The sequence below is a fragment of the Rhipicephalus sanguineus genome, unplaced genomic scaffold, assembly GCF_013339695.2.
Source record: "Rhipicephalus sanguineus isolate Rsan-2018 unplaced genomic scaffold, BIME_Rsan_1.4 Seq1048, whole genome shotgun sequence".
NCBI lineage: Eukaryota > Metazoa > Arthropoda > Arachnida > Ixodida > Ixodidae > Rhipicephalus > Rhipicephalus sanguineus.
Window position 1 is genome coordinate 3664 of NW_023614232.1, and position 16602 is coordinate 20265.

The following is a 16602-nucleotide window of genomic DNA, read 5'->3' on the forward strand; positions in this document are numbered from 1 at the left end:
GTTATAAGTGTACACGCTCGCATTGGCAGAAAATATTTCGTAATTTTATTATTTAGTTATATCCAGCGTTGATTGTACCAACAACTGTGCCTTGCAGGTTCACACCATGTACTACTATCCTGATTCCATGCAGGCAGTAGACAAAAGACTTCGTGTGTATGCATTTGCATGCTCTGTTAACCAGATGCATGAAAGAGAACACACCAGGAGTTGAACTTTGGCCTGTGTTTGACTACTGTCTGCAGTCGTTGAAATGTAAAATGGTGGAGCATGTGGTTTTTGTGCACTCCAGCAAAATTGAAAAGCTGCATAGATCTACAGCCAACTGTGATGTGTCGCAAGCAGCGTAGGTTGGCACACTTGACTCGTGAGTGCGCTCACTGATTATAAAAGTGCGAGTATGAGTGCAAGTGAGTGATGAGGGGAGTATGTGTCATTGTGAACATGAGTGAGTGCCAGTGGATTAAATGGGTACGAATGCAAGTACCTGTCAGTGTGAATACAATGAAACCTCAATATAACAAATTTGCATATAACAAATTATCGGTTATAACGAAGTAAATGAAAAACAAGTCTTTCCACTGCTAGAGTGTAAGGAATATATGTTCATAACGAATTTTTGGATACAATGAATTTATTTCTATGTCAGATACGACTTGTTATAATTAGGTTTGACTGTATACATGAGTGTGAATATGGTGTGAACATGAGAGTTTACTTGCAAGTGTATTTAGATCTAAGAATGAACATTTGTAAGTGGATGCAAGTGTGAATGTCAGCCTGTGTCAAGCACTGTCCCCTGGCACATCAGAGTTGGCCATATGTCCTCACATCTGTGCTTTTTGCTGGACTGCGCAAAAGCCGTCTATCTACTGTTGGCATTTGAATCGCGGCATGTAATTAGTACATCCAGTGGATCAGGATCACAACTCTTCTACACATTCCTGTCGTTTCATACATTTATCATGGATGACGTGCAATATGTGTTGCGATGTTATTTATTTACCAGTGTGTTGTGGCGGAAGCATACGAACAAGCTCTTGTGAAGTGAGGAAGGGTGCATTTGTTGTTTTATTTTTATTTCTCGTTCAAAGTGTGTTTTACCCTTCCCCGAGTGAGTTGTGTGGTATGCTGGTTGTTTGCAGTGTGAATGACACCATATCGACAAGGCACACTGCTGTTTTAGGCAACAGATGCAGATGTTTTAAGCAAATAAAAGCTTGTGAAAGTTCTTATTTTGACTCGTTGCCTGCTTTTAGCGCTGCTTGTTGAGTTGAGCGTATAATTCATATTGATCTCTTCTTTTCATCCTGCAGTTCTCACTATGTGCTACACTGTTTTAATACCTTAAGATCCTACTTATCACAAGAAGCCTAACATACAGTTAAATATCGATATTTGATGCATGGGGAGTAGTTCAGTGTGGTTGTTCACAAACCAACTACTTATTTAACTTAATACTGTTTGACTTCTTTTTTTTTTTTGGTACAAACATACTACTTTCCGTGGCCAGAATGAATGTGAACATTCGTTTCAAGTGAGGAAACTAAGGTGAGCCACATGAACATAAGAGAATCGCTTCCGTGCCAAACATTCCTGCCATTCTGAGCATTTGCAGATAAGTTTGTCTACCTCCTTTTCAGTCCAGCTGTGTTGTCTCGCTCTCCTGGGTGCACCTTACTTTTATTCTGTGGTGAATCCATCTAATTCGACTTACTGCCATTTTAGGTTTTAACTTTCCTTGATGTGGAACTGTGCTTGGGCAATACAGGGTCAAAAAAAATGTATGTAGAATGAAACAAGCTGTAAGAATGTGTGATGGTGTACTCCAGTGGTTATGAAGCAGTTGTCTCGGCAGTTGCATATATTACGCCCGACGCCTTTGATCTTGGTTGGGCTGGTTGCCATGGCCACTGCTCTTCATCGTTTCACCTCACCCTCCCATCGAGGAGGGTGGGGCACCTAGATGCTGCCAAGCACATCCTTCCTTACACACCCACTTCACTGATGAAAAATACATGAGGACGGAGATTGTTTCTAGGTTTTTACTAGCGTCCTGCTTCTCCTCAGATTCAACGACATCACTGCACTCCATTGTCTCCTCTTGCTCAGTCTGATGAGAAATGTCTCCTGCAGCCTATAGACAAGAAGATTAACACAAATTATAAGTACCGCAACTTCTTACTAAGTGATAGCTAAACGTGAAAGGAACGATTCCTTCATGTCTAGAGGCAGATTTGTTTTAAGACCAGTAATAGAAAATTTGTTAAAAATTCAGCAGTCTTTCCTTGCACTTTTTCACAACCCATCAAGATAAATGTTATTGAAAGAAAGTCATTCTAAATTGGAAGCAGATGGGATTGTAGGTTGCGACAGGGGATGGAATGTGCTCTTCTTCTAAGAAGCAATTTTTTTTAAGCTAGAGAAGTCGCAGTTGCGTAGAAAATATATTTTGTCCAGTCAACATCAATCTACTATTAGGAATCTGCAAGATTCTTACAGTTAGCTACCTCTGAAAGATTAGTATACTTTAACAAACTTGCACTTCCAGTGCTCCGTTTCAGACACAAGCGAGAGCAGTGCTTTTGCAGAAACATGTTGCTCAGCTTCTTCTGTGTTCAATAGGTACTCTGCGGCAGCTTTCACAAAATAAATATCTCGGGTTTGGTGACATAAAAGTATCACACTTGCTGCAACATCGAGTTATATGGCACGTGCCTTTGTCTTTCTTTCATAAGTGAGGCACATGAAAGAAAGTGGGTCGTGAATGCAAACAGTGAGAGAGTCACCCGAGGAATTGCAGTGGCGGTCGAGTAGTTAGAGAGTCCGCCTCCAATGCGAGAAGTGCTGGGTTCGATTCGCAGTGCCACTAGGTACCCACTGCTTTTTCTAATCGAGAGGCGTTCCCTTACGGGCTGCAAAAATTAGAGTCTTGCCTTTCCTCAAAAACCACTACTACTCAATCCAGCTTTTGTAGCAACTCTAGCTATGTGTACGTTTCGTAAGTTGGAGAGGCTTACCACTGCCGAGAGTTTGGCTGAGGACGGTTCGTCGGATGTGTCGTTGGATGGTGCCTCCTTCAGCTTGCGCTTTCCCTGCAACCTCCGGCTCTTCTCGACTTCTCTGTCTGCCCACAGGCTGCAAGGGGCAATGCTTCCATGTTAGCGCTACACTCTGACCATGCACCACCACAAGAACCACTCCCCTTTCAATATGAAGCAACATGAATTCTATGACGCATAGTAATGCCCTGGTGAAAGCTGGTACAAGCAATGTGAAAGCTACAAAATTTGGACACAAATATGCATACACATTGATAGCAAACAGCTCTAGACCTGTGGTCAGACGCCACAAGCAGCCTTCCTCACCTGGTCTTGGCCCTGGCCTTTGGGCCCCAGCAGGGTTCAGGATTCACCTGGTACCTTAGTAGCTGCTGCTCTCGTGACGAAGGATTGGCATCGGGATGGATGGAGAAGTTCACTGGCAACTGTAATACAGAACCCGTCACCCCTGCCCTGTCAGTCTGAATGCTTATCCTAATCCTAATCCTCAACATGGTACAGTTGAATTCAATTAATTCAATGTCAATTGAACCAACGAAAGCGACTGAATTCCCTGGCAGCTTCAATTAAGGGAATGACAGAAAAAATGCAGAAAACAAGCAACGTTACTCTAATTCGGAATACTGTTGAAGCTCTCTACAACGTATGCCTTTGTGACATTACCTGTACAACAAAAATTATGCATGTCCCTCCGAATATTATTCTTTCATAATATAGCGAATGCTTCTACAGCATAACTAATTTATTTTTTTTAACTACAATGAAAGAATTTATGCATTCTGAATGCTAGCATGTAGCTTCACAGTGAACACAGTGCTGCCATCACTAAGCTCCAGTAAAAGTGCTGCTCGACACCAAAGTGCATGAGGTGTTCACTGAATGTGCCTTGAAATTATGTGTAACAAAAAAAAAAGTTTCCTATTTGCACTGGAGAAAAAAAAAAAACTGCAGTGTACCTGCATGGAATGAAAAGTTGCCTACATTTAATATTTGTCACTTAAGTTTTAGCTCGTATATGAATACTAGGCTTATGCAAATAGTAAATTTGAGGCTCGAAGCGAATAGTGATTTGGTCAAATAATTTCGAATCGAATTCAAACAGTATATCACATGTTATAAAGAAAAATGAGCATATCTGTCATGAACCAACTAACCTGCACAATATATTTTAAAATTGAAACAAGGCACGAGCAAATGTCATTCTTTTTGGTTCAAAGGGAAGTGGAAGCATCTTTGAACAGCAGCAGGATTTGACTTTCGGCAGAATGCGAGTGATAACCTGTAAAATATGATACATTTTAAAGTTTACTATACTTAGTATATAAGCCGGTATAACGAGCTTTTAAACTTAACAAATGATGAATCCATGTGAGGGTAATATGTTCATATAACCTTGAAGTGGAGCTTTGTGGCAGTGCAAATTTCTCCTGGATAGGTGTATTCATGATATAGCACCCCTCCACTGCAGTGAAGCCACCTTTACAGGAGGTTTCATGTGGTTTATGTCTATTCATTCATTTCGAATACTTTGAAATTTTGGATAACTTAAATTTGTGTCGAAGCGAATTCGAATGCTGTAATATTCGTTTGAATATTCAATGTGCTCAAATATTTGCACAAGCCTAATGAATACATATGCACCAGGCAGGATGTTTGAATAACTGGCACTCACAAATCAATTTAGCCGGAGTCAAATTGACGAATACACTGCATTTTCTACTGTAATTTTATTCTAATGTCTAACCGAATGTATTTTACGCAGGTGACAAGCTAAGCTAACCCACAACTCAAAGTAGATTGTACACTTCCTTGTAGCCTTGCAATCGCCACAACGCAAAGGTGCCAGCAACGTACACGTCCTTGAGCTGATTCGCCTCAGCCTTTAGTTCAATAGTAGAACACGAGCCTTTTTTTGACAGCAGTCAGAAAAGGTGTTAGCAACAAATAAACAAATGACATACCTGGGCTCTGTCCTCATGATGTATTCTCCAGGTGACCCTGGCTCAAGTGGCCTTTAGATGGGTTCTGGAGTTTCTGCACCATTCAGAAAAAAATCTCTATTGCTTACACTTTACTTCTCTGAGAAAAACCAATATGAACTGTTTAATTCAAGTGCTCATTCTTAAGTGCCTCAGGTTGCCACTGGTGGGGTTCTGGTGAGCTTGCTCTAAGCTAAGCTACTGAATGTGCTCCATGAAGCAGCTGAACATGCTCAAAAGCAGCTGAATGTTGGAGTACATTCAGCTACTTCTTTCAGAGTACCATGCTCCAGAGCTGAGCACCTGGATGTGCTCTCACCTTCGACTTTGGAATGCGACTGAGATCTGACATAATTCTGATCATGTAGTTCCTGCAGCTTCACTGTTGCCGTGACAACTGAATCAGCAGTAGCAGGCTCCAGTGTCTGCGTGCCTCGCTTGTTTGTTGCAAAAGGAGTGTTGATATGATTCTTTTCCTGACCTCCGATTGCAAGCAGCTCAACATGATGGTTCAACATGCTTTGATGTGAGCAGCTCCGCATTGTTGCAATCCAAGTCAGAGTGCACCAGAAACCAGCTGAACATACCAATAACTTTGAGCAAATTCTAGAGCGTAGGCTCACAAAAAAGAATGCGGGGATGAGCAGATGATGGGTGAATATGGGATACATACTTCCGAGGTAGATGTTACACATCTCCCAAAATGCCCCAGAATGCTCTGGTGCAATTCTGGTGTGCTCGCTCCAAGCTAAGCTATTGAATGTGCTCCTTAGTGGCGTCCTTTTAAACATTTGGAGAAATGTGTAAAAATTACACAAAACATGCTTTTCAGAAGCAAAACCTTCAAAGCCAAAGTGAGATGGATCGAGAAGTATACAAAAAATGCCGAGTCTGCATGGAACACGCAGTGCAGGCACAGCATAAGCTGGAGGAGCTGCCTTCTAAGGGATCGTTGTGAGCTCTCTTAGCATGCTGACTGCCATTACAGTTGTTGAGTACCCAATAGGCCATAATTCAACATTTGCAAAGTAGTGAAGCAGCCACTAGACGTCTCTAAGGCAATACATGCACCTACATGACTGCACACTTTATCGATGCTGTGGCTGATAATAGGGATCACGAATATGAAAGCACAGGTTCTGCCCGAGCACACTGCCTGTATTAGAAGTGCATACCCAAGTTCGAATGATGTCCCAGACGAAATCCATGGGCGCATCGGTCTTGATAGAGTTCTTGCACGCGTGTGACAAGGACACGCGGTGGCCGGCGTTGAGCAATGCTGACCTGCGTGAGCACCAGAAAGGAAAAGGTCACAGCAATGCAAAACTCATGCTCCTTCACAACAAACCTGAAGTTAAGCATGCTCGGTGTTGAGACACGCACGGTGGATGCCAATCTGTCCAGCAGAAAGTACAGGGGTACCTCGAGTTCCTGCGCATGGTCAAAAGGATACCTGTGACCCACTGTGAGAGAACATTCCCTGTACCGTTGCAATTTAATTTTCAAACTACCAAGGTACAACCTCCAGCATTTTTAACTAGTATATTGAACAAGCATCAACCGTACGCAGTATCAGCGCCTTAACCTTCGATAATCTGCAAGACCGGCAGTAGTACACACAGGCGCCCAAAGCAGTGCAAGCGCAATCGTCACCTGCCACGCTGTTTTTCAGGACTATGCACGCCCTGTCACAATGCCTGTGGTAGTCTCCTAAAATAAAATTAAAAAAAAAACCAAGAAGGAAAACAAAAGTTGTGTTTTCACAACAAACAAACTAAAACTGCAATCAACGATGCACATTCTTTTTATCTTTCCTGTTGTGTCTGCGAAAGGACAATTCGTGATGTTTATATCTGTGCATTGAGGGCACCTTTTACAAAGGAAGTGTTTTGTTCTGAAAGGAACAGCATGGCAGACGATGCTTGCACTAGTGCTGCTTTGAGTGCCTGCGCTTACTGCTGCCGGTCTCGCAGATTATCACAGTTTGTAAGGCGCTGGTACTGCGTGCAGGCGATGCTTGCACGATACGGACAAAAGTGCTGGAGGCTGTACCTTTTGGGTGGCATTCACACCAGCAAGTAACAAAGATCCCAAAACACGAAAGAAGGGGAATATTTGTAAGGGCTTGTTTTTCTTTGTTAGACACACATTAATGAGAACTAACAGACAATCAAGCCAGGGAAAGTATAGGGGATGTTATTTGAAGTAATTGTGATACAAATGGGAAGAAATTAAAATGGACGAAAAGATAACGTGCCGCTGGCAGGTACCGAACCTGCAACCTTCTGATAACGTGCCCGATGCTCTACCACTTGAGCTACGGTGGTGGTCATCCTGCCATCAACTTTATCGGGTATATCTGTGCATTTAAACGTGGGAGTGTTAATCATGCCACTCATAACCATGATGGCGTCATGGTTACGAGCATGGGACGTGGTATTCGAACGTTGCAGATTTTGTCCCTGCCGGCGGCAAGTTATCTTTCCGTCCACTTTAATTTCTCCTCATTTATATCGCAATTACTACAGATAACATCCCCTACACATTCCTTGGCTTGATTGTCTGTTAGTTCTCATTAAGATCGCAAAGCGACAGTCGCGTCGAAAAGCTACCAATTTTGTGGAGTCGCTCACTCATGGATTCTTCAGCTCCAAGAGTTGTGAACCTGCTGAACCAATCGGCAACACAGGAGCAGGAAAGTGGTATATGCAGAAAGTTATTTAATGTTGCGAAACAGTGGTGTAAGCGTATATGAATGGCACCAGTCATGAGGCATTTCTGGCGACAGGCATGTTGCAGTCGGTGATGAAAATGTCAGATGTTGTGAAAGCTCTTCAACCACTGGTGTGAATGCCACCTTAGAAGACTATGAAGACCTTCTGTTTTTTAAAAAGTAAGAAAATATTTTTTGTTCCGAAGAGGCAAGACCTTGACGACCCCAGTCAACTAAACTGTTGCTTTCAATGAAAGCTTATTCCTCCTCCTTTGTATAGGGCACAACAAGTACCTGGCTAGGCTCTGTGTTTATTTACTTTTCAACACAGACAAAAAAGAAAAAAGCCAAGCTCGCTTTTCTGAAATTTGTTTAATTAAAATTGTAAGCTGAGCGAGTTGGTTGGTGTTCATGATAAATTTTGTGCAGTGCTCACGAGTATAGGACGATAGACGGAAGAAGCACACGAGACAGACGCTGTCTCGTGTGCTTCTTCCGTCTATCGTCCTATACTCGTGAGCGCTGCACGAAATTTATCATGAATTATCTTAACTGACATTTGCGTGGCTTCTTCGATTTCACATATTGTTTTTGTTTATGTTGTTTTCTTGCCTCAGACACAAGCCTCAGACAAAGGCTATCGAAACCTACGAGGCCACTGACAGCCGAGTGCAGAAGTGACCGCACGTGCTTTTTTATGACATTCCTGCTGGGGCCTATACTGTACCACAGAATACAAAATACTATTCCGTGTTGGCCTTCACAAATTGGCCATTTCAAAAAACAGTAGGGACCCCTACATGGGCAGTGCTGCTGGTGCAAAGTGCTTCCATTTGATTCCGGAATACGTAGTATTCCGTATTCTGTGGTACGGATAGGCCCGCTGGCGCGTAAAGCCTCCGCTCAAAGTTAGGCTGACTGTTTTGCAATCGCAGGAAACACTTTCTCTTTTCAAAGGATGTGTTCCATTAGCCTTTATGTCAAAGAGCACACGCTCACCTCGTCAAGCATGTGAAGGATGCCCAGCATCCTCTTGGATGTACCATAAAGCTCGGGACTTTCAGTCACACGGCGGATCAGCCGCTGGATAAAGTTAACGTCATGCATTGGGTTGATCCAAACAGGTCCGCCAATCTAAACGAATGGAAGAAGAGAAACGTCCGGGTGCGATTCTTCGAGAGGTATAAATCTACCTAAAGGGCACCTATAAAAATAAGGTAACCACTGACAGGATGTACAGAATGAAACAAGTATGTATTCAAGAGAATGCAGAGTTTGAATACGCAAAGCTGTTTGGAGACATTGTTTCTGAAATCTCTATTCGTCAACAGCCAGCAATTAGATCACACATGGTTTTGTAAGTCTTTCTAAAAGCAATCAATCGTTTTTAACAAAGTTGCATGCTAACACACAGTCAGATTATGTAAAGTCTCCCTTGTACATGTTTCACAACACACACCACCACGTATCTGATATTGTTAAAGGGACACTAAACGCAAATAACAATTTATGTCGAATGAAAGCTCAATGTATGACAGCGTCTAAACGGCATATTATCAACAGCAGTGCCCTCTTACTGAGAAATTAAGCTAAATGTATCACACGAAGAGCGCCATGACGCGGCACATTTTCAAAATGATCCTGATGACGTTGAGAGTCTGCCTACAATTAATCACTATACTCGACGACAAACTTTTCTTGACAGCACTGGGAAGCTGCAGGAACCGAAAGCATGCCTGCTACCGCGCCAAAAATAGTACTTAGGTTTACTGATAATTTTCTCATTTGCACTGCTGAAATAAATACGCTTTATTTATTAGAGACTTAACAGCAGCGGGAAGTCGTAGTAAGATACAGTTATTGTTCACTTTGCAAGAATGCGTTTCCTTTCTTTTCATTTCTAAGACAGCACCACCTTTTCAGCACGCCCGTTTTCCAAAGCAAACATGGGTCCATGACGTCGTGCGCAGTGTGCGGCCGCAAACACGCTGTTTATGTTCTCCAAGAAAAATATACGCGTAATATGACACCAAAAATGTACACTGAACAATCGAGATGTATCTCTCATTGACATTTTTCGTGTATATAATTTTCTAAACGCGGTAACGATGCGAGCGAGCAAAACCGACATCAGCCGCGAGCTGCCGTACTACTTGCGGAGCAACACGAATGTGCGGAAGCCCCGCCTCCGTAGCCTTCGCTACCACTGTCAAGAGAAGCTGTCGCCGAGTATAGTAATCAATAAAACTACAGCAATAAAAAAGAACCTTCCGTGCATCAAGAGACGTAATAAAAATGCTGTTGTTCGTTCTGTTTGATTCATGGAAAAAAGAACCTCTTTGGCGTTGCCATGGGAAACGGCGCGCGTGGATTCAAAGGTTCCGTTTTCGCCGAACTGCGCTTCGTCCGGCGCCCTGCTTCGCTCACGCGGTCGCGTCTCAGTGGTAGCTTCGGTATCACGTACTGCCGCGTGTGTTTTGCATGCTCGTGAAAGTCACTCTGACAGAAAGTTCGACAAAAATGCCGCATGCATGTGATGTTGCCGGATGCCCGAATGGTGCACGCCGCCAGTGCACGCCGCCGCCGCAGTAAAGGCGGGCAACGTTGGGCCACGGCAGCAGTGACGTGTGAAAGACTGATTTCAGGCGGGTGATTTGAAGTGCGCTAACGCGATTGCGGACCACTAAACGTGATTTTATTTCAAAATAAGCACTTCCTTGGCATAAAAGTAGCACTACGAGGTTTCTGGACCGCTATTTCAACAATCAACGTCGACTTAATATTTGCCTTTAGTGTCCCTTTAAAAACGTATATTTGTTACACTTTAATATTGGCAAGGAAACTTTTAGATACACTTTATTACATCTGTGTTTGTTCTAGTGTATATTTAAATTGCACAACAGGGGTCGACAAGGTTACAATATCTCCAGAAAAACAGAGCAGACTCACGTGGTGCTTGTGGCCACAGTGCGAGCACGTAAGACCCACAGGGGGACCAAGAGCTGGACTGAACTTGAAGCTGTCAAGCGAGAGATGAGAATAACAACTAAAAATGCTGAGCCCTAATCATATCCAGTATGTGTCACATACTGATGTCGGTGAAAAGAAATTTTGCTTTAGGTACGCATAATATCCAATAATTCATTATATTCATGCTTGTTGCAGTGAGGTCCCCCCCCCCTCCCCCCAATGCATGAACACAAAGATACCGGAGTGCCCTTCAAATATGTGACCACATTAAAAGACTGCATACATTCGAACCAAGACATATAGAATTATTTGCTGTATTGATGAGTTGTAACTGGTAACATCCTGTTTACTGAAGCACTGTACTACATATATATCAAACTTTCCTTAAAACATTCCACATTTTAAATATCGAATGCTGCACTGCAATATGCCCCTACCAGTGCACTTCTTCAAACTGGCCCACACACACTTAAACCCAATTTCAGTGACTGGGGCTAAATTAGGGTTATTCCCTTCACGTTTGGGAGTTTCTTGTGCAATCTGGCAACACTGGAGGACTCTATCAAACATTCTCTGCAAAGACTGTACAGTCCTGCATCAAAGCATGAGCAGCACATTTCGCCAGTGACGAACTTCGTGGAAGGTCACCATGACTAATCACATTTTACGGCTTGATAACCCATATTTACAAAACTTACACAAGCCGTAAAGGCTGTATACATAATAACGTTGCTCATCGTAAAAATGGAAGCCATGAAAAGCACTATGAACATTTAGTATTACATAATTATTTGGGCAAGCAAGAAAAATGTAAGTACGAACATGGAAATTTCAGGTGTCCGGTAGAGAAATTCCGACTTTCTGTATTGGCAGCCGTGCTACATCTATAATATTCCTTTCAGGTGCCATGTGCACATTTCTGCGTGCAATTTGTTTTTACCAGCTGTTACAAATGCTGGCAAAAAAAAATGGTAAGAGACAGTAAGCCTTGAATAAATTCAACTCCTTCCAGATTCAATTTGTATTCATGTAACTTGCAATGTTGATCTTTTGTGGATGATCACTTTTACAAAGACAGTACCACATTCAATGTGATGCTTCGATGTGCTATTGAATACAGCAATGGTGGAAAAATTATGTTTTGTTGCCTGTGACGTCTATGGTCAATAATTAATTTGTGCATAAGTCAGTCCAATTATTTTCATGCGTAACTGCAACATGATCATCAGCATGATGAACAGATACTTCATCACTTTGTAATTATAATGAATCATCAGAATATGTAAAAAGCAGCACCCCGCCACATTAACTTTCTTGCAACAAAGTATCAGCACGTCCTAATACACTATAGGAAATGATGCATACATTCACGGCTCATCATAATTCACAACTGAAGGAGATATGCTCTGCACAACAAACCCTTGTACAGATCTTACCTGTTTCCTTTCTCTGTACAGCGCCCCAATGGCTGGAGTGAAAACGTCTCACAGCCACTGCATTGGTACACCATGCCGAGCTTGCTATAAGGGAATGGCACATTGTCAGTCCACCTGCTGCATCACTTTTTAAAGGGGCCCTGCAGCACTTTTCCAAGTAATCACCAAACGACCTCACTATTGGAGTTTATTGCCTTGTGAATCGATTGCCACAACAATTTTTTCAAATCCGTCCAGGTATGAGCAAAGTTACATGGGATTTGTTGCACATTTTAAGCGCTTATTCTCTCCTTTTGTCCTGACGAGTGTGCTGAAAGCAACACAGGGGGGACGACAAAGGTGTAGGGAGTTACATCAGTGCGTCATGATCTTGAACACTTTCTCTTCTTCTTTTCTTCGAATGCGACGACTCACTTTTTGTGCGATCACAAGCACGCTAGTGTTGCTACTGTGTCATCTCTGTACCATACGTGTACATTGTAGTACTTGCGCGAAAACAAACGGGGACGAAGAAAGGAGACACACGGACAAGCGCAACCGTGTGCGCTTGTCTGTGTGTCTCCTTTCTTCGTCCCCGTTTGTTTTCGCGCAAGTACTACAATGAATTCGTTCCAACTAGGCCGGCTAGCAGTTTTGCCATACGTGTAATTCTAGCACACTACAGAGCACAGCACCGGCACGTGGCAGCACCCCATGGGGGCCACGATAACTATGCAGTCATGGCTGTCGATGACGTAATTTGCAGAGAGAAGAGCGAGTGATTCCACGGTGCCTTTGAAATGTACTTGTAGATTCCCGGCCACATGCAGTTCTATATAACACTTGGCTCACGCATTCACAGGAGCCTTGACAGCCGATTGACAGCGTTTTTTGACCACATTCAAAAAGTGTTGCAGGGCCCTTTTAAAGGACTTTGGTGGGAAGGAGTCATAACCTCGTAGAGAGCGCTTGACAATGGCAGGTCCGGTGTAAACCCGCACGAACACCCTTACGTAGAAGTCGACGCTGATGGCCAAAAGCGGCACGGTGTAGCGGCCGTAGCGGTTGGCGTGCGACTCAATGCTTTGCAAAATGATACGCAGCGCCTGCGTAATGCAACGTGGTGAGATCGGTTTATTGGGTTGTCCCGAAGTAACCGTCTCTGACAGACAGCTGACTGACATGAACACATCGGACGTACCATTTCGTGGCAGCACTGGTCTTGAGTGACACTGCGCCATACTTTGCCCGACAGGTCTCGCTGCTGTTCCCACACAAGGATGGCCATGTCGTGCACGTCACCAAAAGCGCCCTGAGACAGGCACAAGTCCTCATTATGTGCACTGCTTCCTCCACAAACACCTTCCTGTAGTCTGCTAGCTACTACATGAATTGAATGATAATGATCACAAACAAACAAATAAACTGACTGACTAACACCAATAAATGAATAAGCATGGTACTAGTGAATAAAATAAAAACACATGAACAATGGGGACTTATGCATAGTACAGAAAAGCATTAATAAGGAAAGTGCATGCATGCAAATTTCATTGGGGATCTTGGTGTTATTTCAAGCATTTTTAATAAAAAATGCTTCCTTGATGTGTCAGTAAAACAAATAAACTGACAACACAGCCTGCTCAGTGAACACGCCCAAACCAAATGGTTAAAAAATGTACACGTACTCTGTCTTGTACAGCCTGCACTGCTGCATCCAGGAATGGAGCCGGGCTCCCGTATGGATCAAGGTCAATCACGTCAAATCGATCCGTTTTGTGGCATGGCATTAGCAGCCTGTCACGTAAGAATGGAATCAATGTTATTCCACAAATTCTGTTAGACGCTAAAGTCAAGCCTCCTGGCAAGCGAGAGTTCAGCGGGCTTAGTAACAAGCCGTGAACAGTTCTGTTTGCATGAGAGTTGGATTACACTGCACAAGGAAACGTGTATTCTTAAAGGGGCACTAAAGTAAAAACACTAACTATGCCACATAGCTGCGAACATGCAGAGCATGCAGCTCGACTGCCTACAATGAACTCTCAGTGCTCTGTCTGCTACCTCAAGTGCTAGGCTGCCTTCTTTCTCTGGCTGCAGCTGTCAAGTAAACAACAATAACAATGAGAAGCCAAGGCACAGCAATGCAGACATCATGCGTCCTCTGGCTGCCTGTGATACTGCACTTAACTGATTCACTTCATACTGTGGCGAACATGTCTGATAAGCGCCATATTAATCAAGCTGTCAGAATGCCGTAACCTCAAATGTAAATCTGCACTCACGCTGCTTCGTCACGGTTTGGCACAACAATGTGGCCAACCTTGTTGTGTTCAATGTTGGCCTTCATGCTTTCCACAGCCTGCGTGGAGTAGTCGTTGGCCAGTATCTTGCCAACACCGCTGATCTCCAGTGCGTAGCGTATGGAGCGCAGCCCAGATGCCGCCAGGGCCTCGAGGATACTGACCTGCCAAAAGCCAAGCCACGATCCTTTGTTGTATTCATCATTTGCTTTGTACGATTCTCTGTCTGTTTTTTTTTCCCCAACATAAGAAAGCTGGGAACTTCCGGGTACAGTGTGGGCACCATCTGTTTTATGCCAATGGTAACGCATGACACCTACTTATCATGTGCGTCACAGTGTGACATCTTCACAAAAAGAAATTTGCATATTTATTTATTTAAAATACTATCGATGCCTTACAGATCAAGATAACAGTGGGTCACACATCATGTTTCTGTAATCCCTTGTTGGGACTACAGGAAAGGAACAAAGAAGGAATCCCTTTCCTACACACTCACATGAACAAAGAGCTTTCCAACAGAGAGGAACCTCAAAATAATCAATGACGTAGGTATAACAAGGCAGAATAATGACACTGTGATGTGAAACTGCTGGTATCACTGATCATGGTTACATTGTTAAGTGTTAAAACTTTCTCCTGCTACCTTAGCAGTCTCTGCCATTGTACTACAAAGTATTATGTTTTAAAACTCGTTGCTGGGCTAGTTGATGTATAGTTAAATTTAGGAAAGCGGCGAAACATGGGACAAAGACGCAGACGAGGGAACAAGTGCAAGCGCACAATAACAGTGATGTTTTGTCATTTCACAGGAACAAGTGCCTTTGTCCCTGTTGCACCGGTTTTCCTATATCATGTTTTGTATCTCTTGCTTCATTTTTTATTTTTTATATGCCAATTCAACTGACTTCACGAGTGTTGTTTTCAATGTTGCATGATTGTACCCTCCACCCCTATGTGTAGCGTAATACGGCACCAAGGGCAAATAAATAAATAAATAAATAAATAAATAAATAAATAAATAAATAAATATTGAGAACTCGCATTTGATGCATCCAGATCTCTGCAATTAACAAATTTGTGCAGCAATTTAACAGCACTTTTTTTGTCATTTGTGTTAAAAGGAGCTGCACAGTGTTCAGAATTTGTTGACATGCTGCGCTGATATGTCACAAGCAGTGCTCTATCACAACCAGTGCGATGCCCAGCTGTAACACAAAAAAAAAGCTAGGCTGTCTGGGTGGCACAGCCAAGTTTCCATCTTATTGATTTAATTAATATTGTTACAACATTCTCATCAAAACTAGACTACTTTATACATGACAACAGACATAAATTGACTTCCCACACATAGTAAAACAGAAATTCTGAAGACTGAGACAAGAAACATAAGAAAAAAGACCAACTTGCTTTATATGCCTGAGGGTCTACATTCTGAGCAGTCTTCTCATTGGCCAACTCCTCCCTTCTAGTGGCAATGAATTCTTGGATGACTGCAACGCGGCCATGGGAGAAAAAACATTCAGCAGTCAGAATTCACAGGAAACGGCAGCTGCAGCTGAAGAATCTAGAAGGCGGCGCATACAAAATGTCAGCAAACCAGGCTGCAAGTGATCTCAGTTCTGGACTGTGCGTCTGCCATTGTCAAGCACACTCGTTGCACTGCCAGTGCTTAATTGAAAACGTATTGTGCAGACTGCTTACGTTTCCTTGAGGTTGCATTCCCATGTTGTGGCACAGCAGAATTTGTTAGGGCTGTTCCTCGCATACTCTGACAAACTTACGACACCGATGCAGTACAGAGAGAAAATAATAATTGAACCATATGAAATCCTAGTTGCCATGGACACAACAGTTAAAGGACACTAAATTAAGTGAAACAATGAATCAGTTTAGACTGATAGATTATACTCTTAAAACTCTATTGTCATTAACTTCATCATCATGGGCTCATCGAGAAAATCAAGGTCAAAGTCTCATTTCGACCATGGGCTCACTGCAAAGAAGAGAGAAGATGTGCGTCCTTATTTGAGAATGTGGCTAAGGAGAGGCACCCTTAGTCCAGGTTGCCTTGTGTTTGGATAACGTCTTGAGCCCTTGCTGCCAGCTTTAACTGATTCTCGAGGTTAGCTGGCCAAGGCTCTCACAAAGCTCATTGGTATT

General features: G+C 42.9%; 1 protein-coding gene across 1 annotated transcript; it reads right to left on the reverse strand.

Annotated features, from left to right (window-relative positions):
- Window positions 1-1933: 1933 nt before the first annotated feature.
- On the reverse strand, window positions 1934-15939 carry LOC119375972 (tRNA (guanine(26)-N(2))-dimethyltransferase-like; the record flags this gene model as incomplete). Its single annotated transcript, XM_049411339.1, is given in 15 exon segments — window positions 1934-2137; window positions 3021-3138; window positions 3369-3606; window positions 5060-5096; window positions 6217-6325; window positions 6390-6472; window positions 8754-8888; window positions 10704-10773; window positions 12161-12264; window positions 13117-13245; window positions 13341-13360; window positions 13363-13519; window positions 13828-13936; window positions 14422-14603; window positions 15850-15939. Coding segments are annotated over 15 exon segments (1785 nt in total), but the record flags the coding sequence as incomplete, so codon positions are not given.
- Between the last annotated feature and the right edge of the window lie 663 nt (window positions 15940-16602).